Consider the following 27,258-nt stretch of genomic DNA (forward strand, 5'->3'; position numbering starts at 1 on the left):
AAATTAGTCCGGAGGGGTTGGTGGTTCTGTTTCAAGGATGATCAGCTGCATTGCCCGTTTCTGGGTCATGGGGCTCTGTGTGCTGTTTCACTGATCTTGGCCAGAGCGGCTCCCAAGAAGCAAAAGCAGATGTAGATCCTTGTTTGCATTGAGGTTGGTGGGTAAGGAGCTGTGTGTCTGTCCCGGCAGTGCTTGTGGAATGGGTTCATGCTAGGAGCCCTGAAGTGGTGCAGCGCTACGCCCTGCCCGTGCTCTGGTCCTGCCTGGAGAACAAGGCGCTGCCGGTGCGAAGCGCCAACGTCTGCGCTGTGGTCACCAAGCTGGCCTGTGCCCTCTGCGAGGTGATGGGCACCCAGCTGATCAAGTGTGCTGAGAGCAAGCCTCCACACGTGCAGGAAAACCTCTCCAGCCTTTTGGGCTGGTGAAGGTTTCATGTTCTCCAGAAAGCTGGCCAAAGAGACCTCCGGATGGGACTTTGAGCTGTGCCAGAAATGACAAAATACTGAGGAAGGGTGTGCATCTGCCCTCGCTCTGTTCATCACCCTTCCTAGTCATGGCATGGGGGGCCTGAAGGAACTCCTGACTTGAGGACAAGGTGAAGACCACGCATGGATCAGCCTCACAAAAAGGTAAGCAGGCAGCAGGGCTGCTGTCTGACAGGAGGAAGGGTCTTGTGGCAGCACAGAGAGGCTGTGCACATTGGCAGGGAACAGCTGTGCCCTGCATGTGCCCCCTGCAAGGAGCTGTGCTGCTGCCAGTGGCCCTGGAGCTGTAGGGCTGCTGAGCTGTGGGGCAGGGAGAGGAGCAGCAGGGTGCATGTGCAGCTGAGCATTGCTGGAGAGCACAGGGCTCTGGGCTCCCTGCTGTCCCAGGGCAGCCCAGAGGCCAGGCTGTGCCTGTGGCAGCTCTGGGGAAGTGGCTCAGGGTTTTCCCCTGGCCTGCCTCAAGTGTCTGCCAGCAGGAGCATGTTTCCCTGGACAGCTGTTTAGAAGATTCCAGTAAATGTGTCCCATGAAATACAGAGCTTCAGGCATTGTAGTTTTGCATTGCAGGCTCTGATCCATTTTGTGTCTCCACTTTGCAGGCCTGACTGGATACAGTTGTGCCAAGAGGATTTGCCTCGTAGTTTCCATGTTCCCTTATCAACCAGGTCTTTGCTTCCAGCCCAGAAAAGCTCTTTCCTCGAAGATCAGGAAGAGGTCGCCAACTGACCAAAGAGTGTTTCAAGAATAGGATTTATGTTTTTAGGCTTCATAGATACAACTGTACATATGTTATTTAGACGTAGTTATTTATGTGCATTTATAAGATGTAGGTGGCGTTAAGTGTGTAGGTGTTAAGTGTGTAGGTGTTAAGTGTGTAGGTGTTAAGTGTGTAGGTGTTAAGTGTGTAGGTGTTAAGTGTGTAGGTGTTAAGCGTGTAGAGTATGTAAGTGTTAAGTTTGTTAAGCGTGTAGAGCATGTAAGTGTTAAGTTTGTTAAGCGTGTAGAGCATGTAAGTGTTAAGCATGTAGAGTACGTTAGGTGTAAATATGTTAGGTGTTTTAGATAAATATTTTGATTGTCTATTTAAATTTTGATGATTATTTAAAAATTATTCTTATTTAAAAAAAATTAAAAAATAAATATTTTTTATTAAAAAGAAAATAAATAAAATTGAAATAAACCAAAGGAGCTTGTGACACCAGGACCTGCTAGCCTACAGGTTAGGGGAGAGCAGCTCACTTGATGTGCCAGTGTCTCACCATGTCCTTTCCTCACTGGGCCGCTCCTCTTCCTCTTTTGCCACATTTTCTTTGTGGCCTTTGTGCTACTCTTTGTTACCTGGCATTACAATGGGGCCACCATTGATATGTTTGGGGGGAAATGGATGCAAGAGATCCTGTCTAGTCAAAAGTTTTCTACCTTGATGCATTCTGTGCTCACCTCATGCTCACTCCTCTGCAAGTGTGGCTGCATTCTCAGCTGGCATCCACATGTTAGACATCAAGGTGTTCTGAGGTGCCACTGCCTCCACTGGCCTTTAGGCTGGCATGGCAGTGGCTTTAGATCACTGCTCTCTCCCTGCCCCTAAGGTGTCTCACAGCCACTGCTGATCTCCAGCCGTGGCCCCACAAACTCATTCTGCAGGATGCCAAAACCTGCTTTTCTCAAGGCCCCTCATTTCTTCTGCTGCTGCCCTTCCCTCCCACAGTTCCCCAGCAGCCTCTGAGCCCAGATGCTGCTGAGCTCTCGGCATGCTGGCTGCTCTCCAGCTCCCACACATCCATCAGCTCAGGCTCACTGGCATTTAGCAAGTTCAGCAGAGCTCCCTGCCCTGCTGCTCTCTGCAAGCTCTCTGCCTGCCCAAGCTGCTCCAGGGCCCCCATGCCATGGCCAGGAATGGGGCTGGAGGCACTGGGGTAGATGCACACCCACCCTTAGTATCCCATCGTTTCTGGCACAGCTAAAGAGCCAAATCAGGACCTGTTCAAACTTCACTGCAAGAGTCAGTTCCTGTTAGGGATACACTGGGCCCTTTCTCTGCAAGGCTGAAACCAAATACCCAAGCCTTGGATTGCACATTGTCTCTAACAAAGCTGTTGTTCATCTGCCTCCTCCTGCACCCCATAGCAAACCCAAAACAACTGCAGCTCCTGGCCCTGCTGCAAAGGCCATCGTGTGCCTGGGCTCTGGGCTGCTCTCCCCATGGCCACCTCCCATCCCTTCCCTCTGCACAAAGCCATGCCAGAGCACACAGCTGCCCAGGAGCTGATGGAGTCGGGAGACAGCTGTGCAGAGGGCGTGGCTGTACAAGCAGTCCAGGAGCCGCAGGACGCCGCGGAAGCCAGGGCACGACACCATCCACAGCAGCGCCAGGGACACAAGGGCGCCCTTGTGCTGCGGGGGAACCGCGGTGCCTTCAGCGGGACCGCCGGTGCTGCGCAGCGCCCACCCCGAGATGCGATGCCGAGACAGTCGCTTGATGGCCACCTGCGAGCCGAGGCGAGCGGCGGGCTGAGCTCGCCCCGCTCCGACCCGGCTCCGTCTCTTACCGGGGCGCCGTCGGCGAGCCGGGTCCCGGAGCAAACGCTGCCGCAGCCGCCGCTGCCCTCCCGGTAGGGCTGCCCCAGGGGAGGCTTCTCCGTCCGTGCGGGCGGCACCGCGCTCCGGCTATTCTGCCCGGGACACATGAACTCGGGACGCTGCTGCTTGCCGAGCTGGCTTGGGGCCGGCGGCCAAGCCGGCGAGTGGCGGAGCTCGGAGCGGGGAAGGCGGCGGCGATGCTGCCGGGGACGGGGCGGGAGCCGAGCAGCAACGGGGCGGCTGCGGGCGGAACTGAGGGAGGGGCTTCGTTCGGAGCCGAGGCCGGGCCAGGCGGAGCCAAAAGTTCGCGCTACTCCTCCAGGACTAGAGCCAGCGGCACTTCCAGCCGTGCCGCAGCCGGCACGGAGACAGCCCGGTGGAGGCCGCACCGCCGAGGAGCGCATTGCGGGACGGGGCTTGGGACAGGCGGAACACGGACGGCACGGCACAGCACGGCACGGGAATGAAGAAGGTGTGAGAGGCAAAAGGGAACGGAGAGCGAGCAGCGAGTCGAGCGGAAAACCGATGGAGAGAGGCGCTGCTGCTGCTGCCTCCGCGAACGCAACGGAGGAGCAGCCGCGCGTCCCGCGGAACGAAAGAAATTACAAAGGAATAGGTACCTATGAAAGAAATAACCGAATAAATCAATACAGAAATGAATTAAAGCGTTGGCTTGTAGCTTCCTCCTTCTTTGGGTGAGATGAGGCATTTCCCTGGGAAGAATTCCCTGTCCTGATGGTTGTGCCAGAGCAGACAGTAGTGGAGCTTTCAGTTTTCAGGTAGAAAAGGGAAATCGTGTCAGTAATGTCATCTCTTTTCATCCTCTGTTGAGGCAGTTGCAGGCAGCCAAAAGACATGGTCTTTTGTTGAAAGAAAATGTTGCAATGTTGAACTCGGTCCCAAGTTTCTTTTTCCGCCAGAGGATAAGGAGGGGAAGTATCCCAGAATCATGGAGTTGTGGCATGGTTTGGCTTGGAAAGGACCTGAAAGATGACATAGTTGCACCCACCTGCTGCAGCTGGGGACCCCTTGCACTAGACTGGCTTGTCTAGAGCTCTGTCCAGGCTGGCCTTGAACACTGTAAGAGATGGGGCATCCACACCTTCTCTGGGCAACCTGTTCCAGGACAGTCTTTTTTTCTGAATCCCTCCTCTAAACCTACTCTCTTTCCATTTGGATCCATTCTCCCATGCCCTGTGTCCCTTCCTGCCCTCCTACAAAGTCCCTGCCCAGCTTTCTTGTAGGTTGCTGTCAGTGGAAAGCCACAGTTTGGGCAAGCCTAAGCCTAAGGCTCTTTTCCAGGCTGAAGAAGCTGAGCTGTCTCAGCCTTTCCTTGCTGGAGAGGTGCCCCAGCCCTCCCAGCATCTCGGTGTCTCTCCAGCCCTCCCATGTCCTTGCCATGTGCGCTGGGGAGCCCGGCAGAGCAGGATGAAGTACTGCAGGTGGGATGTCAATGGTGTGGAGGGGCAGAGTCACTGCCCTCCATCTCCTGGCTGTGCTGCTTCTGATGCAGCCCAGGATATGGTTTGCAAATATCAGACATCTCCTGGGGAATCTTTTTGCAGTTTTGTGCCCCAGCACTCAGCACACTCTCAGGCATGTGCCTGTGACAGCAGAGCATCCAGCTCCCCCAGGAAGGACTTATTTGCAATGCAAGGTGAGAATACACAAAGTTTATCTTAAAATTCCAGTGTTTTTTAGGGAACCTTGAAACAGGTGAAATAGACTGTATTTTTTATGGCATGCATCTTGTATCCTGTGGGCTCATATATTTTTGTGATTTTACAGAGATTGCATTGCTACAGCCACATTGATTTCCATGGAATCATTTCTTAGTTGTATTCCTGTAACTGGGGCAAGAAAGATCAAATGTTCCTTTGAAGCCATCTTTACATTCAGCTGTAGATTTTCATGCTCTTCTGCACCTGAGTTTTAGACTAACCATACAGATGTACCATCAAGGATTGCTGAAGGTATAATGTCCTTCTTGATCATTTTCAGATTCTTATTTTCTGCTAAGACTTGCAATTCCCATTTGTTTTGGTGGGGATTCAGAATTTATGGCCTGGCAAAGTTCCATTCCGTGAAGGCCCTGTTAAGCAGACATAAACATGTGCTGAATTTGCTGTATAACTCTAATGTCCATCCTCTGTCTACAGCATCACTTTGCTTTCACAGTTTTGGTAAGATTATAAAATCAAAACTTAGAAAGAGCATCAAATAGTTCTGCTTAGGATCCTTGCATCATCATATTTGAAGAACTTTGCAGGAGCATCATCTCTCTTGCCAGTATAAAGGCTTTTTTATTATAGTTACAGCATGGGTTAGTGTTTTTTTTTTTTTTAAAGCACTGTTGCCAACAGCAAATGGTTTGAAATTTTACAAATGTTATCCTATTAAGTACATGTGCAAATTTGCTGAAGTTCCTTTCGTATAATTTTGGTTACAGAAAGTTCCCTATCACTTCCAGCTTTTTTCTCTTTCTCTGCTCATTAATTTCCACCTCTGTTTCTAAGTACCTGCCATGTATTACAGTATTTCTGATGGAATCCCTTTCACCTGATTCTAAGGTTTGGGTAGTTCTCTTTCTGTAAAACAGAAATACATTAATTCCTTTGAAATACAGGAGAAACACAGAAATTCTTTTGAAATACAGGACAAAGAAGGTCCTTAGTCAGGCTGACTAAACCTAGCATTACACAGCTCCAGCAGAGAACTCAAGCACCATAAGGAAGATTTCTGGGAATGTTGTCCTAGGAAGAGCAGAAAAGCTCATGTGTGCACATTCCAAGCCTCAGGATCTCCAGACACATGGATCATGGGAACATCTGATTATGTAGAGGTGCTGTATGTATCTTTCCCTGTTTATATGTTGGACCTGGTTCCCACTGATTAATATATGATCAGCCATGTTTCTCACCCTTTGGATCAATATTAAATATTTAATATTAATGTTCAATATATCTGCAAAGGCATTCGGTACAGCTGTTGTGCAGAGTGACATTTTCTCCACACTGTGCCTCCCACAGAAGAAGTATTTCGCAGGGGAAATATTACTGCCTCAAAATTCCCCATTTCCAATTGCAGGTCATCTCCATTTGGAATTCACACAGGTGCCCAGGATGGGCTTAGGATCCAGCAGCTGTTCCTTATGGCACAATGCTGCATGTGCAGCTTTCCTTTCTGTGGCCCTGGGCGAGGAGGGAGCTGAAGGGTGCATGAACTGCCTGAATCTCTTGCAACTTTCTGTGGAGAGGGCAAGAAGAAAAACAAGTGAAAAAATGTGCTTTTCCACCAAGCTTTCTTTAGGAACAGGCAGAGCCAGCAGCGTGCAGTGAGAAGCAATTTGTGAATATCCTGCTCCACCAAGTGTCTGCAGCTGGATCTGCAGCACTGGGAAAGACTATGAGGTTTTGCTGGAATCCCCTCTGTCTGTGACTGCAAACCGATCTGGCTTATTTTTTTTCCCACTGTCTGGATGATTGACTAATGAAGGACTAATGAAGGCAGGGGAACAAACTGTCCCAAGGTACCAAAGGAAAATTACTTGGCTACGGTGCTGGATGGTGTTCCGAGGAGAAGGATGGATGATACATTGTCATAATGGGAATATGACACCTACACACACCCCTCAAAAAAACCCGCAACTGGAGCACCAATCCAGCGTGGCAATTTCAGGTTTTTCTTCTAAATCTTTCCTCACTCTCACGATGGGGCACAATTTTTTTTTTTTTCCTCATGACATACCATAACATTGTTGTGGCTTTCATTGTTATATGCTAAAAAGCAGAACAGATGTTTGAAAACAAAACCTCTCAAAAATTTCATTGATTAAGATTTTATGAAATATTAAAAGTTTAAAAGCACTATCAAAGTGTCTTCTTCTAATATTGAGGATCTTCCCCAGCAGAAAACAGTTATGTACAGACAATATGTTCTCCATCCTCACACTGGGGAGGTTTTACACCCGCTCCCCAAAACAGCTCAAGAGACAGGAACCGTGTCTCTGAAAAGGTTTTCTTGACCTATGGCAAATGTAATTTAGGCAAACTTTTATTAGCAGTGGTAAGGAACTTTCTGTAAGCAAAATTTATTCAAAAGGAACTTTAGCAAATTTGCACATGTACTTAATAGGATAAATCAATGCAATTTTTTATCAGACACCACCATGAATTGGGGAAAAAAGCACACTATTTAATTTTAGGCAAAATTTTAGTTTTAGTTCTTAGGCTTGTTTGTATTAAAAGGAACTATTTCAAAATCAAATTCACATAAAGTTCAGCATGTAAATAAGCTGAAGTTATCATTTGTCAAGACCTGTTACTGAAAGGCAAGGGCTCTGAATGACATTTCAACAACCTTGTGCAGCAACAGGAAAAACTAGAACACACAAAACCAGAGCAGCAATAGCACCTCCCAGTGCACAGCGTGAGGAGTGAAATTGTGCCCCCACCTCAGTGCATTGTCAAACACCACCTGCAAACTGCTGCGGACTGGAATCCTGACTCCAACACTGACCAGGGCCGGGGGAGCTGGAAGAGCAGCTCTTCCCGCATTGGAGTTTGCTTTTCCCACCTGAAGATGTGCAGGCAGTTCAACATGTGAAAGATGCGTATTTTAGGATTGGCTTTTTGCAAATTTTGAAATGAATATTATATGTGTTGTGTTAGAAAGTTATGCTGTATTAATTTTCTCAGGTAGTGTGTTAAATATAGTTTTAGGTTATAGCATAATGTTAAAAAAGAAACTATGCTGTGTAGGATACTTTTTTTCTAAAGAAAGGACTCATCATGAGATGGCAGACACAGGACACCTAAATCTTTCAGAGAAAGAGAATTTATTGCTCCATTATCAGGAGAAATTAACTTCTTCCTGCCCTCGCTCAGCTCTGAAGACACCGTTAGGAGGAAGAAGCTGACACTGCCCAGACAGAATCCTGTGTTTGAATGGAATTTATGCATCATGGATGAGGTGTATGAATATGCAACAGGCTGCTGCTTTTAAGGGTTAATCCTCTGTTAACGTGGGTCCTTTTTCAGGATTATTTTGCCCAGAAAGAGGTACCCAGACTGTCTGTAACTCTTTGTTTCTATTGTCTCATATTGTCCTAATCCAAATTGTCCAAATTATTATTACTCTAATTATATTGCTATTTTTATAACCATTTTATTACTATTAAACTTTTAAAATTTTAAAAGCAAATGATTGGTGTTTTTCACAAACAGTTGCTTTCAAAAACTGACTGAGCACATTCCCATGTAGACATTCCCGCCTCCCTGCTGTTGGACTGGCAGGGTGTTGGACATTGGTGGCTCCTTGCAGGAGGAGGTTGCCCTGAATGCTGTCAATCACAGCACTCAGAGGTGCTTTAGTCTGAAGCTGAACCTTGGCTTCAAGCAGGAAAAGGAAACTCAAGTAACTTGACTATGGTGAGAGTCAGTAAAAGTTTAGTTAATCAGAAAATCATATTATTTTTGTTGGAGATGTTTTCATATTAGAGAGGAAATCTGGTCGTGCCTTTCTTGTGGTTATAAAGCAAAAGGTGGCAGGAAACACTGTTCTGCCAGTGAAATCTGTTTAAAAACCTGAGATATCCATCAAAACCCCAAAAAAGCCTGTAATTGAGACCCAGCGAATGAGCCAGAGCCACCCTGTGTATGGCAGCGTACCCAAATGACAAAAATCCCAAAACTTTCCTACGGAAGGAAATAATTGCTGACACATGCCAGAATCCATCACAGACAATCCATCACAGTCAAGGGGTTTCTGGGAAGCTTTTCTGCCATCCCAAGGGCTGGAAATCGCTGTGGGAATGACCGCGGGGCGTGAGTGGGGCGTGGCCAGGGCGAAGGGCGTGGCCTGGAGCGATGGGCGTGGTCCAGGGTGAAGGGCGTGGTCTGAGTGATGGGGCGGGGCCTGGATTGAGGGGCGGGGCCGCGGTTCCGGTGCGCGGCGGCCGCGGGATCGGGCCCGGGGTCGGGATGAATGAGGCGGAGGGGCTGCGGCAGCGGCGGCCGCTCCGCCCGCAGGTCATCACCGAGGACAGCCCGGCGCAGGAGGCCAAGGAGGGCAGGTGGGGCCCGGGCGGGGCGGCCGCCGTGACGCTGCGGCTGCAGGGCCCAGGCTGGGCCCGGCCCCGGAGCGCTGCCCGGGAGGGCGCACACAGCGCCCGCATGGCGCGGCCGGGCCCGGGGAGCGGCGAGCAGGGCTCGGAGTGCCGGGGAAGGGGCTGGCAGGGCCGGGGGGTGCCCCGGGGCTGGGCACTGGGGGCACTGGGGGCACCGGGCCGCTGCGGAGCGGGGCCACGGTTTGCCGGCTTGGCTGGTGCTGGGCACCCGCGGGTGCGGGCCCGGAGCTCTGCTCCTCCTGGAGGGGCTGACGGTGAGGAGGGGCTGGGACAGAGCCTCACGTGTTCTGCCGACCTGCAGGAACGGCTTTCAACCACAAAAAAATGGATTTTGCCTTCCCCTGTGTTCCCCTGTGTTCCCCTGTGTTCCCCTGTGTTCCGTTCTCTTCCCTTCTCTTCCCTTCTCTTCCCTTCTCTTCCCTTCTCTTCCCTTCTCTTCCCTTCTCTTCCCTTCTCTTCCCTTCTCTTCTCCTCTCTTCCCCTCTCCTGTTTATCTTTTGCCAGGCAAGCAATAATAGTTATCCCAGTGTGGCTGGTGCAGGTTTATTTTGGGTGTGATTGAGTCCTGTGTAATTGTGGTTTAGGCTGTTTATGTTTTGGTAATAGTTTAAAGAGCGATCTGCGGGTTTTCGGCTGATCTGCACTTGTCTGGCCTAATAAACAGTCAGTTTGTGGCTAAGTTAAAAAAGGATTCTGTTTAGGAATTTTACAAAATCACTTCATTGTGACTAAAGGCGGTAGCTGTAATGAGGGAGTGGTAGTGTTTGCTTTGCCTTTCATTGCATAAGGTAGCCGATGACTTGTAATGCTTTTGTTCACCATCTATTATAGCTCTTCTGATTTGAGTACTCTGCAGATTCTTACCTCTGCCCTTCGGGGTCATGAGAATGAAAGGATCATGGCTTGCACCCCGTCCCTGTTTTTGGAGGAGAGCATCAGCATCTCCGAGCTCGAGAGGCTGCTCCTCCTGCCTTCAGCCTCTCTTGGTGTTCAAAGCAATTGAATTTCTAGGGCTCTGTCACTGACCCAGAGTATTCACTGGGGTGCTCTGTATAAAAATAGTGGAGGAAATTCCTGGGCCTGGCCTTTTTCTGGCCATGGCAGAAACTCTTGAGGACGGCTCTTGTCTTCAAGAGCTGGTTTAATGTCTTGGCTTTTTAGTTGTAGTAACAACTGAATTGCTGTAATTATAGCTGGAGTCCTGGTAAGTTGCTTTATTGAGATTTTTGGCTGCAGGCCATGTTAATTAATCGTAGGGACACAATTGACTAAGGTTTTCTCTTTCACTGTTAGTGGACCTTTACCTCAGTGATTCTCTCCAGTGACTGACACTTGTCACTATTCAATATTGTGCAGACTAAAAAGGATTCTGGGTAGATTACTTTTTAGTTTATTTTTTTGTAAAGCTTTTGTGTTTTATTTAAATTCTTGTGGTTTCAGCAGTATCTAAACTAGGTCTTGCAGTTTGCAGGCTTGAAGTGAGAGTTTGCTTGTCACCTTATTCTTCCTGCCTTTTTTCCTTTATTGTCAGTTCCTTGCAAGTTTGCTTCAGGATCAGAGATATGGTCCTTACTTAAGTTTTTAGGAGCTTTAATTAGGTTGGCTCTGGCAGATGAGTTCCCATTCTGTTCCTATTCATTCCCAGCTCCTTTTTTGTGAGCTGTTCTCAGCTATCATAGAGGTGCTGACAGTATTTTAATCTTACATTGTTGAGCTTTCATCTCTTGAAGGACAGTGGACAGACCAGGCTGAAATTTTTTTGTAAATTTGGGGATTGGCTTTTATCCATACACCCTGCTCTTGATTCCAGATCCAAGGAGACACAGACTGGGAGGTTTTTGCTTCCTCAAGACATCTCCTGTTAAAGCTGGAAGTGCTTAAATCCTGCCTAAATCCTGGTGCCTGGTTCTGTCCTTGCTGTTCTCACTGATAATCCCAAAGGTTACCTTGGTGCTGATATCAGTACAAGTGCATGTGTGTAGGTGCCCAGCTGGGATATTTGTGCTCTGGGCAGTGGTTCATATTCCCTGCTGTCTGGATTGACTAATGAAGGACAAAACAGTGGGAAGAGGTCCAGGTATTAGTGCAGCACCACCAGGCACTGTTTGTCTTTATTGGACTGATCCTGTCAGCAGCCTGGCTGCCTGGGCCAGTGAATGGTTCAGAACAGCTAAAATTAGATGTGCTGCTTTCCCAGTTCAAGGCTGGGATTTGTTGGGCTTGGCTCTCTGCTTTTCTCTGTAAATGCCTGATTGATTCCTCTAAAACTTGTAGAGAGCAAAATGCGGTGCAAAATTTTTGCGGAGCAAAAATTTTTCTCCCGTGGAAGAAATTTTTTCTTATTTTATTGTGTGTTTCAATGGGTAAAGAAAAAATAATTGATTGCTTTTGTGTTCTGGGGTTTGAGTTTCAAACCAGTGCTCACTAAGTTAAGCAGCCATTCATTTAGCTTCTTCTGTGTTTGTTGTTTTAGTGGAAGCTTTTATTCAAAACCATTACCAAAACTAAAGATCAAGTTCAAAAGGCACCAACCAAACCACAACCAAAATATCCTGTTTCTCCGGTGGTTTGTTTTGTTTTGGCTTGTTTGTTTGTTTTTATTTTAGTCAGCTGTAACTTGTAGCATGAATGAAGCTTTCCCATAAAAATGTTCAGCCTTTTATGCCAGTATCCTGAGGCCTTTTTATCCTAGTATGTTCCAAATGGACCTTGAAGGTGAGGATAGTGGTTGTGCAAAAGTGTTACTGTTTCCTTTTCTGAAGAAAAGAGGCTGCTACAGATATTTTAAGGACTGTTGTATCTGAAAATGATATTAATGCTATTTCTTGTTTGGTTTTGGCAGTACTTACAGCAGCAAGGTGTTCCGTGTCACCTTCCTGACTTTGGCTGTGTCCGTGGCTGTGCCCCTGCTTGGAGTGACTGTTCTCCTGGATTGTCCTATAGACCCTCAGCCCATAAGGTAAAAGGTTGTTTTGTTTTGAAGCAAATGTTCTGCAAGCCTAACTTCTCCTGTATGCTCTGCTGTTGTTTCAGCAAACAAGAGTTCCCAGTGCCAAGTGGTTCTGTCTGGATTGAGAAACTGGGGAGTGATTGCAGTGTTATCCACACCCAGTCTGTTTCTGAGCCAGAAATGTGCAGTTGTGTGTCCCTGCTGATCGTGGAAGGAGCTGAATTACTTTCTTTAATCATTAACCTAGAAAATTATTGTCTGCTACCCAAGCTGTCAGTGCAGCTTGTGATTACACAGGTGCACTCTTGCCTTCTGTGAGACAAGAACTGCATTTTCACTGAGGGCCAAGGGCTCAAGCTACTGCAACACTTTTGAACTATGCTTTATGTAAAGATAAGTCAGGTGTGCAGGAGTTGGCAAACTGGGGGAAAAAATATCAAATATGTTGCTCAAGAATGTTTGCATTTTGTGCAAAGGATCACATGCTCCTCCTGTTTTGCAGCTTGAAGGAGCCTCCCCTCCTGACGGGTGTTTTAGAGCCCAACACCAAGTTACGGAAAGCTGAGCGGCTGTGGGAGAACCAGCTGGTTGGACCAGAGTCCATTGTCAATATTGGGGGTAAGCACTGACAAAGCTTCTAAAGAAGGCTCTTTAAACATTGTTCCATTTGTTCAGCAGCAGCCCACTTAGATAACAAACGCTGGAAGTTAATTTCAATGTGCAGGTTTTCTAAAAGTTATTGTGTTATGCAGAAAAACCTAGGTTCTCTATGCTGTGTTTAGTTTTTCTCCTCTTTCTCTAGGATTTGTTGGGCTTGGTTCTCTACTTTTCTCTGTATGTAACCTCTCCTATGTATATGTTTAGGTTTTCTCCTCTCTCATAAGTTTGAAGTAAATCTTGTTGTCACATTAAAAATCCCTGTCTTCCAGGACTGAGACCATCAGTAGTGTAGTCAGGGGCTACTTACATTTGGAGGAAGTGGTCCCATTTTTCATTTGGGAAATGAAAAACTAACTGGGAATTAATATTTAGAAACTACTACCTGTTCTTTTAAAGCTCGTTGCTGCTGAGTGAGCTGAATTTTGTGGTGTTGGTCTTTGCTTTTATGACAGGAAACAAATCTCAAATTGATAAATAGCTTATTTACATTTTAATTCTATTGCACAATATCATATCCCATATTCATAACTCCCTTATGTTCTATATTAATAACTCTAAAAGCTTAGATTCTTCTTGCAAGAAATCTAACCAACATAGGTGCCACTTTTCTCTTGTGGTAGGTGGGTTCTTCTCAAGTCACAAACCCATGCCACCTCTGAGCAATTTCTTAATGAGTTCCCTGTCCTTCTAATGCCATGACATCCTCTTAGTGGGAGCCCAGCATTGTGCAGGAGTTGTTTCTTTTGACTCCTGAAGGAGGGGTAATACTTGGAAATACTCTTAACCCCTACTGAAAGATCCTTTGGTGCAAGAGGTGCTCAGTAGGTGCCATATAATTTATTACCCTTCTGCTTTATCTTCTAATTTATTAGTAAAATATTTGTAAGAAATTACATTACACAGTAAGAAGCTACTGTAAATTCTTTCCTCAGATTACACTTCTTTACCTGTATCTGCTAACAGTGTGCTAAAGGGATTACCTGAAGCTATTGATTTTTTATATTGCCTGATTTCATCAGTCTTGTTGGAAACTCTTTATGGAAACCTTCCTGCAATGGACAACTGACCTATGAGTGAAATAATCAACCTGACTGGGAATAAGTTTTCTGTGAATAAATGAGTTGAGTTCTCCATATTCCCTACTTCATGCTAGTAGAAGGATGCTTGCCAGTATTGTTTTGTGATCAGCTTAATCACACAAGTTGTTTTTGCAGATGTTCTGTTTACTGGGACAGCTGATGGGAAGATAATCAAAATTGAAGATGGGGAAATACAAACAATAGCCAGAATTGGCCATGGTCCTTGTGGTGAGTTGACAGCTCCTGAGCACAATGTGTTTGAAAATGTCTGGGTCCAGGGCATGTGTTGGTTAAGCTGTGTTCAGTCTGGATTGCAGGTGCACATCTTGTTCTGCAGAAATATTAATGTATTTTATTTGTGAAGTATGAGTGAAAATACTGGAACATTGGAAGGAAGGGTAGAACAGAGGGCCTAAAGAATGGAAATGGGTGGTTTTAATAGCAAAGCACACAGTTTCCAGCTGTAAAATTTAGGAATGCAAGGAGGTTTTGTGTCATGACTACCAGGTCTCCACTGTGGATGATGTGCTGGTGGAAGATCCTGCATCTTAACACTGGGAGGAGGACAAGAGTGAAGTGCATCACAAATAACACTCCTTTTCCTGTTAGTCCATCCAGAAAAAGCATCTGTCTTAAGAAAAAAAAACATGGGCAGCAACCTGGTCTAATATTTATGAAAGCTGAAGTCACCAAGATTCTGAGCTGAGGGGCCACCTCATAAAAACTGAGGACTTCTAAACAAGTGTGAGTGAGTGAACTCAAGCTAATTTGTGAGTGGGAAAGTGTCTTGGCTTAAAACAATTATACAGACAGGACACTCCACAATGAGTTATCTCTCCTTGTATTTTTAACCTTTTCTTTTTCACCAATAAGGAGAGATGAATGTGAGGAGATGTAAGTGAAAAAAATAGCAGTTCACTAAAAATAAAACAGCAACAACCAAGATAACAGTAATAACCACTAGATACAAACATGCTGAAATCTTGCTAACAAAGAAAAATAAACACAGCAACCAAGCCTCCATGATCACAGACAGAACCCCCTCATCCCTCAAACAACAGTCACCAGGGAACAAGGACAAAACAGAAGAATCCTCTCCAAAACCGGTCAAATGCTGCTGATCCATCTGCTCCACACCACCTGAGAGAAACTCTCCTGACAGTGGCAGCTGGAACTGGGTCAGTGGCTGGGACTCCTGGAGAGAGGGGATGGTGCTGGTGGAGCTGTCCTAGGTGGCAGCAGCAAAAAAAGATCTGAAGGAATCCTCCTCCATGGCCCAGAAACTGAGCAGCCAGAAGGATGTTCCAGAATCCTCCAAAGCCTGGAGATAAACAAACCTGCCTTGCACTGCCTGACTCAGAGAACCTGCCCCAGACAGCTTTCTTGGCAGCCTGGCCAAAAAAAGCTGCAGCCTCTGCTCCCAAGCCCTGGGGAGGACAGAGGAGCTCTGTGTGCCTGTTCCTTCTCTTTTACAGGGACCCCAGGTCACCCAGCTCTCTTCTTCCAGCTCCTGGCTTCCAAAGGGACTGCAGTCATCTTGGTGTAGGGAAGATATGGAATACAATACACCTTTTTTGGGTTACCCAGGACAGAAGGACAGCAACTTACTTAGAGATTTCTGAATATAATCTTCCCTATCTATGGAATTTTGCCTTGCATTTTGTTGTGGCTCTTTCCCTTCCTGTGTTTGTAAGCACAGTGGGAGTTGTTGCTGCACTTAGAGATCCTGCATTGGCCATGGTATTTTTGTTTTCTCACTGCTAAATTGCAGTTATTTGTTGTGGAATTCTGCACCTCTTCCTGAACAAATTATTTGCTTCATTTAATGGGATTTCTGGAACTGAGTGAGGAAAACTGGTGGCAGCTTATTTATTACAAAACCATCTCTGTGGAGAGCTTAATGTCAATCTCAGCAGTGCCTGGGCAGCCTGAGAAGCCTGGCTGGTGTTTGTTGGGACTGATGGGGGTTTTGTTTGTGGCAATGATACAGAAACTCACCTGAGGTGTTTGTTTGGGACTGATGGGAGTTTTGTTTGTGGCAGTGATACAGAAACTCACCTGAGGTGTTTGTCTGGGACTGATGGGGGTTTGTGGCAATGATACAGAAACTCACCTGAGGTGTTTGTTTGGGACTGATGGGAGTTTTGTTTGTGGCAGTGATACAGAAACTCACCTGAGGTGTTTGTCTGGGACTGATGGGAGTTTTGTTTGTGGCAATGACACAGAAACTCACCTGAGGTCCTGCAGGCCTGTGCTGATTGCCAGTTAGCAATGAAGGTCAGGAATTGTTGCTGTCCCTGTTAGCTCTCATTGACACGTCCATCATTTATTCTCTGTAATTTTCTGTGGATGATTAGACATGGTTAGACTCTCACGTGATCAGACTCTGGGCTGACTTGGCAGCACTCTCTGGGCTGCCTGATAAGTAGAACAGCTTTGGTCGGACAGCTGATGGGAAACTGGATTTAGGCATGAATGTGGGTGGGGGTGGGTGTGAAGAATCACCTTTCTCCTGCTTATTTCCATTGGACTTGAGCAGCGTGGGAGGGGTGGGAAGGATGTGCTGCCCTGGTTCTTTGGGGCCAAAGTCCTGAACTTCTGTGCTCCTTGAATTTGGAAGTGGAAAGGCTGTAGCCATCTGCAAAATTTCTCTTGCTGAGGTTTTCAGTTCTGAAGTTCTTAGCTCTTCAGGACTCAAATATCTCCTTGAATTTATCTAAATTCTTCAGGTTTGCAGAATTCCCCTTCCTTCTCATATAGAAGTCTTCAGTGTCTTTGTCTTGAGAAACTAGCTGTTCATGCCAATGTTGGACCTTTTCAGAAAAACAAAGGGTTTTTAAATTTAAAATTTATTTAATTCTAAAAACAGAGCACACACATCCACAAACCTGCATAAAACTGATTCTTTTGGAGAAAAAGCATTTTTTAAATCCAAAATTTTGATTCTACTCCAACTTGGGGAGCTGTTAGTTACTAGCCTGACAGATTCTATTATTATCTCCAGACTGGTGAAAACATGGCATGGGGATATCTGCTTCACTCCCACCTAGTAAAGTAGGAATAATTTTTAAATGAATGTATGTACCATATGTATGCCATAGAATTTTTCTAAGCCACAGTTTGACTCAAAGGTCACATGTGCAAGCAAGAGGAAAAAAAAAACAAACAAACCAAACCTCAAATATTTTATTTATTATTTTATTTATATTTTATTCTGTATTTTCCATCAGCCAGTGATGCCTGACTGCTTCTCAGGAAGAAGGACTGCAGCACATGTGGAGTTTGTTTAGGAAGGCAAATGTAAATAATAATTCCTCCTCCTTTTTCTGAGCTTTCATATGTGGCATTGAATGTCCCTGTGGTCACTTTGGGCCAGCTGTCCTGGCTGTGTCCCCTCCCAGGACCTTGCCCACCCCCAGCCTGCTGGAGGGAGCATTGATGCTGTGCCAGCCCTGCTCAGCAGTGCCAAAACACCTTTTTAGCTGCCTGTGCAAAGCACAGCATTGGGAGGGATTTTCATCCCAGCCAGACCCAACACACCTGCGTAGGTACCCTGAATGCCTTGTATTTATTTCTGTTTGGAAAACCATTTTAAAATTGTTTCCTTAGGAGGCCGTGGGGATGAGACAACGTGTGGAAGACCACTTGGCATGAGAGTGGGGCCAAATCACACCCTGTTTGTGGCAGATGCTTATTATGGACTCTATGAAGTTGATCCTGACACAGGTATGACTTCTCTGCTCCAAAGTTTTCTTCCACTGACAGATCTGGGCTTCATTTGCAGTTTTGCCAGATGCTGCAGGCAAAACAATGCCTGTCTTTTTTTGTGAAGTGATTTGAAGCTGTCTGGATGAAATGAGTCATGCAAGAACTTGATATTTATTTCCCTGTAGCAATCACTTCCTCTCTGTGTCTCTGTCTGCATCAGGGCTACCAGTGACTTATCTTCTGGTGTTACATGGTTTTTGTTGTTAAAATTGGTATCCTAGGATCCATGAATAGAGCTCTGTTGTAGCTGTTTTGGCTTTCATAAAAGGAAAAGAAAAAGATTGATACAGAAAACCTTTTGCTGTGTTTGCTGTACTTTTGTTTCTGCCTTGATCTCACTGTGGTAGTGAGAAGCTCTTCACTTCCCTGTAACCCAAATCTCCACAAAGTAAAGAGAGATGCATTTTGGTGTGGCTACATTGTGGGTCTTTTTTTTCCTTCTTTTTGTATCCAGGTGAAACAAAGATGCTTGTGTCAACCAAAACACCCATAGAGGGCCAGAAGTTGTCATTTGTAAACGATCTTACAGTGACCAGGGATGGGAGGAAGATCTACTTCACTGACTCCAGCAGTAAATGGCAAAGACGAGACTACTTGTTCCTGCTTATGGAGGGCACAGATGATGGGCGGCAAGTATCTCCTTCCCTGTCCTGCTTTAGGGCAAATTTGGGAGAAAACCTCCAAAGGGGGTCCCCTCCAGAAAGCAAACCCACACAGCCCCTCCCTCCAACCAGTTCAGGAAGGATTCCTCAGAGAAAACTGGAAAGAACCTGTTTGTTTAACAGGCACAGCACCCCCCAGCACACAAAATGAACAGTACCAGATGGCACCACTCTGAAAAAGATGACAAATTCAGAAAGCCTCTCTTAGGGGTGGTCACTCTATTATCAGTCCCTCAGGTGCTGGGGTAGCTGCACCACAGGGTGCAAACTCTCAGTGTTTCCAGGTCCTAGTCCAGAGCAGGTTTGAGTAGGAAAGGAAAGGAAAAACAGTCCAGGGAAAAATTTGGACTGCTTAGCTAAACTAACTAATGAGCAGAAGCAAAAAGCAGAAGCAGCACTATGTGCTGCCCCATCTCTGTGTTCTGCCAGCTGTGGGGGCGTGGCTGATAACAAAACCAAAACTAAACATTCACTCTTCAGAGCCAGTCTTGAAGGCACAGTGTAGCCATCACATTTTCTGAAAAATCTTTTCCTTAGGATTTTTTCTCCTGAGAGGCCTCAGGAACAAAATGTAAACAATGATTATCTGCTGCTGTGGAATGCAACAGGTGCATCTGTGATTGGTATCATGTGGTTGTTTCTAATTAATGGCAAATCACAGCCCAGCTGTCTCAGACTCTCTGTCCAAGACACAAGTTTTTGTTTCCTTCTTTTTCTATTCTTAGCGGGCCTTCTGATGAAATCCTTTCCTCTATTCTTTTAGTATAGTTTTAATGTAATATATATCATAAAATAATAAATCAGCCTTCTGAAACATGGAGTCAGATCCTCATCTCTTCCCTCATCCAGGACCCCCTGTAAACACTGTCACAGCACAGAACATAATATCCAGCATAAATAGAACATACAAATGGGGATACAAGCATCATAACATCACCCTAGGACACCAAGGCATTTCACTTGCTGTCAGCTCAGCTGTAGGAGTGCAATTCACCACTTCCTTGATCTTCACATTTTTTCCCTTTATAAACTCACCTTTGCAAACACTGCACAGAACAGGGGAGGGTGAGGGAATTGTGTGGGTGTTGCTAAGGAGACCTGCAGCAAAATAAATTAGATTGCCCTTTTTTCTTCAAGAGGACTGGCATGGAGCTTTGTTTTAAAAAGGTGTTAGCATTGCATTCAGCACAAATCCTTCATGAATGCTGCTTTGTTATTTCCTGGCTGTTCTGCCTTCTTAACTTAAGTGTGGTGCATGTGAAAAAAGATGGAATGCCTGAAAATGAAACACAGATGCATAAATATTCATCTTCACTCAAAAATGGTTTTTTTTCAGCCTCCTTGAATATGACACAGTGACAAAAGAAGTGAAAGTGTTAATGGTGGGGCTGAGGTTTCCCAATGGTGTGCAGCTCTCTCCTGCAGAAGACTTTGTCCTGGTGCAGGAGACAACCATGGCTAGAATCAGAAGGTGAGTATGACTTTGGAATTATTACTAATCTGTGTAGAGATTGTTTAAATAAATGAATGGAATGACAAACCCTACACTTAAGTTATGCCTGGTTAAAAATGACAAAGATGGTGACCTTCCTTAATACTTAATTTTTTTATTTCACTTTAAACATCTGGGTTGCATAATCTTTCCATCATGGGCTCCCTAAACACAGTGGAGTAAGCTGACTTTTTTCCTGGGGAGAAGTGTGTGGCAGTGCTGTATTTCCCTCTACCAAAATAATGGGAAAAATTATTTTTTAAATATTGGGACTCTCATTTATTATTTAAACTGGTTGAGTTAAGATATTCTGATCTCTCATCTATACTTTTCAGGTATTATGTGTCTGGGCTGATGAAAGGTGGAGCAGATATGTTTGTTGAGAATATGCCTGGTCTTCCAGACAATATCAGGTTAAGCAGCTCTGGAGGATATTGGGTAGCTATGGCAGCTGTGAGACCCAATCCTGGCTTTTCTTGGTTGGACTTCTTATCTGAAAAAACATGGATTAAAAGGATGATATTTAAGGTAAAAAAAATATTAAAAAGATTTTTTTTTAATATCACCTTTAGTAGAGGAATGGAAGTGATAAATATTTGTTTCTTCCTCTTCACAGGAAGATTTAAAAAACATTAGGTGCTGTGGTTAAAACTGTTGTTGCTTCCCCCTGGTAGAACAACCTTTATATATTAATAGGTAGTAAAATTTAACATTTGCTTCTTTGAGTAGCAGGTACACATCTCTTAAGTTGCCTTCCATCTTGATCTTAGGAATGAAAAAGAGACTATGTCTAACCATGCAGCAAGACAGGATCTTCCTTTGGATATGTGGAGACTTCACCTGAAGTGCCTAAACTGCTTATTGCCAGGTGTCTGAAGAGCATTTGGGAAGTGTGAGCTGTTCCCATGCCTGCCCTAAGCACCCTAGGAGACAGTGTGCACCTTGTGGATGGTGTTAGGTGACATTTTGTTCTGGTTCACTTATGCCTGTTTTTGTGTCACCCTGCTTTAGGATGAGCAAGGATAATGTGGTTTTTTTAAGGGCTAAAGAAACAGCATGGTGCTTTTTAAACAATGCAAAGAGTTGAAAACACTTCTGTCCTCAAAAAAATAAAAAAGAGCAAGCAGTGCTTAGGATTTCATTCCAGCTGAACACGGTCTGTGCTGTCCCTGTCTCTCCTGGTGCAGTGCAGGAGCTCTGAGTGATGCTGAGGGAAGCCTGGCATCAGCTGCACCAGAGCAAGCTGCTGTCTCTTGTGTGGGCAGCCTTTCAGCCTGCCTCTGGAGCAGAGGGAGCTTCTGCTGAACCTTTTGTTTCTTCTCCAGTTGGCTTTTCAGATATTGATGTGTTAACCCTGTGTAAGAGTGTTCACTCAAAATGTGTCCTTGTGTTCTTAGCTGCTGCTTCTGAGGAGCGTGGAGTGGTCTTTGCCTGTGTAAATGTCTGAGATCAGATTGTGGAGAGCAGAAACTTTTGTTGATTTTTCTTTCTTTTTCTTTTCTTCCAGTTGCTGAGTCAGGAAACTGTGACAAAGTTTGTGCCCAGGTATAGCCTTGTTGTGGAACTCAGTGAGACAGGATCCTACAAAAGGAGCTTCCATGATCCTGCTGGGGTGACAGTGGCTTATGTCAGCGAGGCACACGAGCACGACGGGCACCTCTACCTGGGATCCTTCCGCTCTCCCTACATTGGCAGACTTGATCTCCAGCACCTTTAACTGCCTGCCCATGATGAGTGCCACTGTCCTGTGCTGCTCCAGAGGTGCAGAGGGAGCATGAGCTTGAGGCAGTGTGTGACCAAGTGACAAAAAGTGTGACAAAAAGTGACAGACTGTCTGTTACGGTGCAGCAGCACTGTGGCCATAGGAAGAGATACTGTACCTGTCCTCTGTCTTGGCTCACTGCTCGTGCTCTGGGGCTGGCCTGTATTACTGTTCACATCTGAGGACTATGGGGAGGCATCTTCATTCAGTTCTTCGTTGCTCCAGGGAAATCCACTGATTTTCCTGTGCCCAGCCTTGTTTGGAATCATCTTGAACAGACACCATCATGTCGCCTTTCATGCAACTGTGTGTCCTCTTACTCTGGAAGGAATTGTGATGGATGGAGTTTAATTGTGTGTGATTTGGGTGGAAGAGGGTGGCTTGCATGTGTTAATTTCTGTTTTAGTGCCTCCTGTCCGGGAGTGATTACAGTGCATGTTCTAATGTTCCACCATGGTGCTGTGGTAGAGGCAGCAACATCCAGGACATGCCTAGCAATCCAGTTATGCCACTGGGCTTCTTCAGTCCCAACCTGTGTAAGTAACATCAGACATTGCAATTACCTGTTAATCAACATGCAGAATCAAATTGGATCGTTACCTGTGGACTCCTGTGTTTCTTTATGGCATTGAGATCAGATGATGAATGAAAATTACATTTTCTGTGTTATTAAGAACTAGTCCCAATGGGTCTCAGAAGGGTTGTTTGTAGTATTTCTTCCATGTTTTACCAGGTCCTGAAAGTTTCCTGTTCATTATCTATGTGACCATTCCAGGGAGAAGAGGGCTAGCTGCAGGAATCCTCTTCAACATGCTTTTTATGAAGAACTGGTAAAGATTTTGGGGAAAATTGGTGTCTGAAGGTGGATGTGGACTCAAATAGCACCTGTAAAACCTACTGTTGGTGGATGAGGAAGGCTTTAGTGGCAGTTTTTGGAATGCATGTCCAGGGACTTCCTCTATGAACAGATACTCTACTTGGCAAATGCGGCGAATGCTTTGCTGCCAGCTTTGCAAAGGAAAGCCTGTGCTGTTTCATTTTGTGGCTGGAATGGCTGGTAGCACAAAGGAATTCCAGACAAGAACTCCAGTTTTGTAGAGGATCCAGGGATGAGGGTGCTGTGGTGGACTTTGTGCTCACCAGCAAGGAGGGGGAATGTGCAGCTCCAGGGCAGCCTTGGCTGCAGGGATCATGAGGTGCTGGAGTCCAACTTCCTTAGGGCAGGGAGGATTGCTGCCCTGGATTCAGGAGGGCATATGGGCACCTTCAGGGATGTGCTTGGTGGAATACCATGGGATAAAGCCCTGGAGGGAAGAAGAAGCCAAGAAAAGCTGGCTGATATTCAAGGATCACCTCCTCCAGACTCAGGAGTGATGCATCCCAATAGGGAGGAAGCTGGGCAGAAGTGCCAGGAGGCCTTGTGTGGATGAACAGGGAGCTCCTGGACAAGCTCAGACACTAAAAGGAGGCCTTTGGAGGGTGGAAGAAGGGGCTGTAGCCTGGCAGGAATACAGAGAGGTTGTCCCAGCAGCCAGGGATCAGGTTAGAGGAGATAAAGGTAAAGATAAAGGAGTTTAGAGGAGATAAAACTCTGAGTGAATTAAATGTGGCCAGGGTACATCAAGGACAATAAAAAAAAAACTTCTGCAGGTGTGTGGGTGATAAAAAGGAACAGTAGGAAGAATGAGGACCCTCTCTGGAAGGAAAGGGGAGACCTGATTACCTGAGACATGGCAATGGCTGAGGTGCTCAGTGAATTTTTTGCCCCATTCTCCACCAGGATGTGGCCAGCCACACTGCCCAAGGTGCAGAAAGGAAAGGCAGGGACTGGGAGACTGAAGAATCACCCACTGTAAATCACATTTTAGGTCATCTGAGGAACATGAAGGTGCACAGGACCTGTTAGAATGCATCTGCAGGTCCTGAGGGAGCTGGTGGATGAAGTCACTGTCCATTGTATTGTCCACCAACTAGAAAAGGGGAAAATAACCCCCATTAAAAAAAAAGGGAAGCAAGGAAGTCCTGGGGAACTGCAGCCTGTCAGTCTCACCTCTGTGCCCAGCAGGATCACAGAGCAGAGAGATTGGAACATGTTCTTCAGAGAAGTTGTGGATGCCCCACACTTGGAAGTGTTCAAGGCCAGGCTGGAGGGGGTTCTGAGCAATCCAGTCTCACAGGAAGTGTCCCTGATGGTCTTTGAGGTCCCACCTAACCCAAAGCACACTATAATTTTAAATAAGAGCTTTTGCATCTTGAAGAACTAAAGGGGTTGCTTCAGCAGCTGTGTGATTCAGTGCATTGATACTTTGGAATTGAAGATTTTGCTGCTCTCTCCTTTTCTGCCACTGGGTGACAATCCAACCTAAATTTACACTATTGCTGCATTTCTTCACCTTTGAAAAGGAAAGAGATGTGCTATAAATATATAATGAAAAGCACCAGAAGAGGGGAAGGTGATGCTAAAAATGTTGCCAGATTTCAATGGCCTTCTGCTCTTCTATTAATGGAGGGCTATGCAAATGAAAGTGACTGTTCCCTGTCAGTGCCTCTGCCACCCTGCTCTGTGTTCCTGCCAGGCTGCAGCAGCCCTGTGGCAGGACTGAATCAGGCTGACTTGTTCCTGTGCAGGACAGGGCTGCTCTTTTTGGGAAAACCCAGTGCAGGGTGGGATGCTTCAGCACCAGCTGTTAGCACTGCCCTGCCAGCCCTTGCAGCTGTTGGTCCTCTTCTGGTGGGATATGAAAGTTAAACTTGATGGCATCTCAAGGTGGGGTTGGAAAAGCAAATCTGCTGTGCTGTTTTGTTGTTGGGGTTTTTTTTGCTGATGCTTTGGCACCCTTGGGGCAAGCACAACTTTGCCTCTTGGTGCACAGTTCTCACTAGTGATTTATTTGCCCAAGTATTTCACCAAGTAACCTTTGGACAAAGTGCAGTTCTCTGTTAAATTTTTTTGGACTTGTACCCCATAAGCTCATTCTGTTTGTGCAGCCTGGACAGACAGGCTTTATTCAGTCTGAGAGATTAAATCTCTCTGAATCTGTGAAGTCCCAGCTGTAGTGGGTGGCACAATGTTAGCAACAAACTTTTCATGGTGACAGGCTGCTTAACCAGGCCGTTGGTGTTCCATTTCTCATAGGAACCTTAACACTTCATTTTAGCTGGCTGCCATTCCTGGTGCTGTGCTGGATCCTGATAATCCATCCATGGCATGCAGAAGTGAGGGGATCTGCAGTAAAACCCAGGTTGGCTGACACACAGGTCTCATTATTCAGCATAGGGGGTGCTTAAGAACAGTATTTTTCTAGAAACTAATTTTTTTCCAAAAGAAATCTCTAATTTTTGATTGGTTTTCAAATGGAAGAGTAAAGCAGCAGCTCTAAAATGCCTGTGGAATAAACAAACTGGCACGAAGTCTTGATGCTCCTGTGAGGACTGGTTTTACAGGCTCTTTCCACTTCCACAGGGGCTGAGTCGGTGATGTGTTGATTGCAGATGGATGGTGACACACCTGCCTTGAGCAAGGAGAAACCTGGAACAAGCCAGGCTTGGAAAAAGCCAGCCAGTCTTTTTTGATTATGTGAGTGCAGGAACATGACACCTCTGCAGCTCTGAGGCTGGCTCTTCTCTTGTATGAGAAGTCTCACTGGATAAAAGAGCATTTAATCCAAAGGTCTTTTCAGAGCATGATTGTCTTCTGGTGGCAGAAGAAAGGTCTGTGGTTCCCTAAAAAGGGAGGAAGTCCTCTTTGCATAACTGAGGCTGCTTCCTGTGTCTTACCCAAGTTTCTTTTGGGACAGACTATGGCATATGGGAGAATGTTGCCCTGTCTCCTGAAAGGTGGAGAAATTTTTGATTTCATGTAAAGCCCTGCAGTAAAACTGTCCAAGGAGAGGAACTGAGCTGGAGTGCACCACAGCTGTGCATTTAAAAAATGTGCTTTGTTTTACTTTGTTGATGGAATAGATGTTTCTGCAGGGCACAAGTATCAAGAAGATTTTGCTGAAAGTGTTTAAAATGTTACTGCACAGTTCACTGCCCTGTTTCTTGTCTGGAGCAAACTTGTGTACTAGAGCTGCTGGAACATAACCTGTGTGCCCCTGACACTTTTATGCAAAGGTTGGTTTCTCAGTGTGAACAGCTGATGAAAGTGATTGCAAAGTCTTTGCATAAATCTTTAAATTCCTTTAAATTTGTGTCTGCTTTGTGCCGGTAAAAACTTTGCAGGTGAGATAATGACCTCTTAAGCTTCTGGCTCTGTCTGCTCAGTGATCACAACATGGATCTGATGATGCTGACACTTGGGCCTTCTCATCCAGCCTGCTTAAGAACAGTGCTGCAAAAGCATGAGCACAGGGGGCAGCTGATTTTTGCTCATATGCTGATTTTTTTGAGGCAGAGACTGAAAAATGTAGCAGTAAGTTGTTGTAGTTAGCTGTGTGTGGAAGGCTTTTTCCTCACAGTCAGCAGCTCTCGTGTCTCCTTATCTGCCTGCTGCCAGCTAAGCCCTGTGTTGGTTCCTTGGAGCTGCCCCAGGTGTCAGTGGGCTCTGGAAGTCAGCCAGGTTGTGGAACTGGGTGCATCTGGTACAGACAGAGCTCCCAGGTCCTGCATGTGGAGCTGCTGCTGTCAGGAGAATGCAGAGTGGGAAGTCTGTCAGCCAGCAATGCTTCATATTTTGGTGGCAGGCAGTTTGTTTCCTGTGCAATTTAAAAAGTGGGAGCATGAGAGGAGATGTTTGCAGAGCAGAGCTTTTGAGCAAATGGAGATCTCTGTTTGAGGGTCACTGGCCGCTTTGAAGCTTTGCTAAAACTCAGGTTGTGGTTGTCCCGTGAGCTCTTAATGTGTCGCAGACAACTTTTATGAAAAATCTTTTCCTTAGGATTTTTCCTCCTGAGAAGCTGAGAGGCCTCAGGAACAAAATGTAAACATTGATTATCTGCTGCTGTGGGATGCAACAGGTGCATCTGTGATTGGCCTCATAGAGTTGTTTCTAATTAATGGCCAATCACAGTCAGCTGGCTCGGACTCTCTGTCCGAGACAGAAGCTTTTGTTATCATTCTTTGCTATTATATTCTTAGCTGGCCTTCTGATGAAACCTTCTCTTCTATTCTTTTAGTATAGTTTTAATGTAATATATATCATAAAATAATAAATCAAGCCTTCTGAAACATGGAGTCACATCCTTGTCTCTTCCCTCATCCTGAGACCCCTGTGAACACGGTCACATTAATGTCACTGCTGGGATTGTTCCTTTTTTTCTTCAACAGAGCTGGCAGAAACAAGTTTTCCTTCTCACCTCATGCCCTAAATCTTTACTAAAAATATCAGTGACTTGCCATTGTAACCTGAAATAGATGTCAGAGACCCAGCAAGGTCTGGAGGGGTATGAACTCTTTGGAGTGAATTGGGGAACTGTTCACCTTGGTGTAAGCAAGATGCAGAGGGCAGAGACATTGGCTTTCTGACTGCTGCATGTCATTGTGATGGAGTGGTGTTTAGCTGCAGCTCTTTAGGTCAGTGCTAGCAGTGTCCTTCTCTTTAATTACCCAAATCCTCCCTAAGTGAAGTGCTCTGGGGTGATGCAAAGAGCTCAGTGGACTTTAGCTCTGCTCCTTTCTTTGCTGATGAAAGCTCTGTTACCACAGCTGAGGGGATGAGGGGTACTACAGTTCCAGTGTGCCTTTCTCCTTGT

At 45.8% G+C, this 27,258-nt stretch overlaps 2 protein-coding genes across 2 annotated transcripts in view; both read left to right on the forward strand.

Annotated features, from left to right (window-relative positions):
- Positions 1-425, forward strand: part of LOC131555042 (TOG array regulator of axonemal microtubules protein 2-like) — a 30,454-nt gene extending 30,029 nt beyond the window's left edge. Inside the window, exon 22 of the mRNA XM_058800704.1 lies at positions 190-425. Within this exon, the coding sequence (XP_058656687.1) occupies positions 190-425 (236 nt within the window). The remainder of the gene's footprint in view (positions 1-189) is intronic.
- Positions 426-9,003: 8,578 nt separating this feature from the next.
- APMAP (adipocyte plasma membrane associated protein) lies at positions 9,004-26,717 on the forward strand. The gene is made up of 9 exons (XM_058801635.1): positions 9,004-9,138; positions 12,035-12,151; positions 12,645-12,760; positions 14,017-14,109; positions 17,491-17,607; positions 18,104-18,278; positions 19,648-19,782; positions 20,139-20,331; positions 21,311-26,717. The coding sequence occupies exons 1-9, from the start codon at positions 9,047-9,049 to the stop codon at positions 21,518-21,520; spliced, it is 1,248 nt and encodes a 415-aa protein (XP_058657618.1). The 5' UTR covers positions 9,004-9,046; the 3' UTR covers positions 21,521-26,717.
- The last annotated feature ends 541 nt before the right edge of the window (positions 26,718-27,258 follow it).

The sequence above is a fragment of the Ammospiza caudacuta genome, chromosome 3, assembly GCF_027887145.1.
Source record: "Ammospiza caudacuta isolate bAmmCau1 chromosome 3, bAmmCau1.pri, whole genome shotgun sequence".
Taxonomy (NCBI): domain Eukaryota; kingdom Metazoa; phylum Chordata; class Aves; order Passeriformes; family Passerellidae; genus Ammospiza; species Ammospiza caudacuta.

Coding starts and splice junctions, on each gene's coding strand:
- APMAP (XM_058801635.1), top strand. CDS start 9,047: ATGAATGAGGCGGAGGGGCTGCGGCAGCGGCGGCCGCTCCGCCCGCAG. Junction 9,139..12,034: donor CAGGAGGCCAAGGAGGGCAG/GTGGGGCCCGGG, acceptor TGGTTTTGGCAG/TACTTACAGCAGCAAGGTGT. Junction 12,761..14,016: donor GTCCATTGTCAATATTGGGG/GTAAGCACTGAC, acceptor TTGTTTTTGCAG/ATGTTCTGTTTACTGGGACA.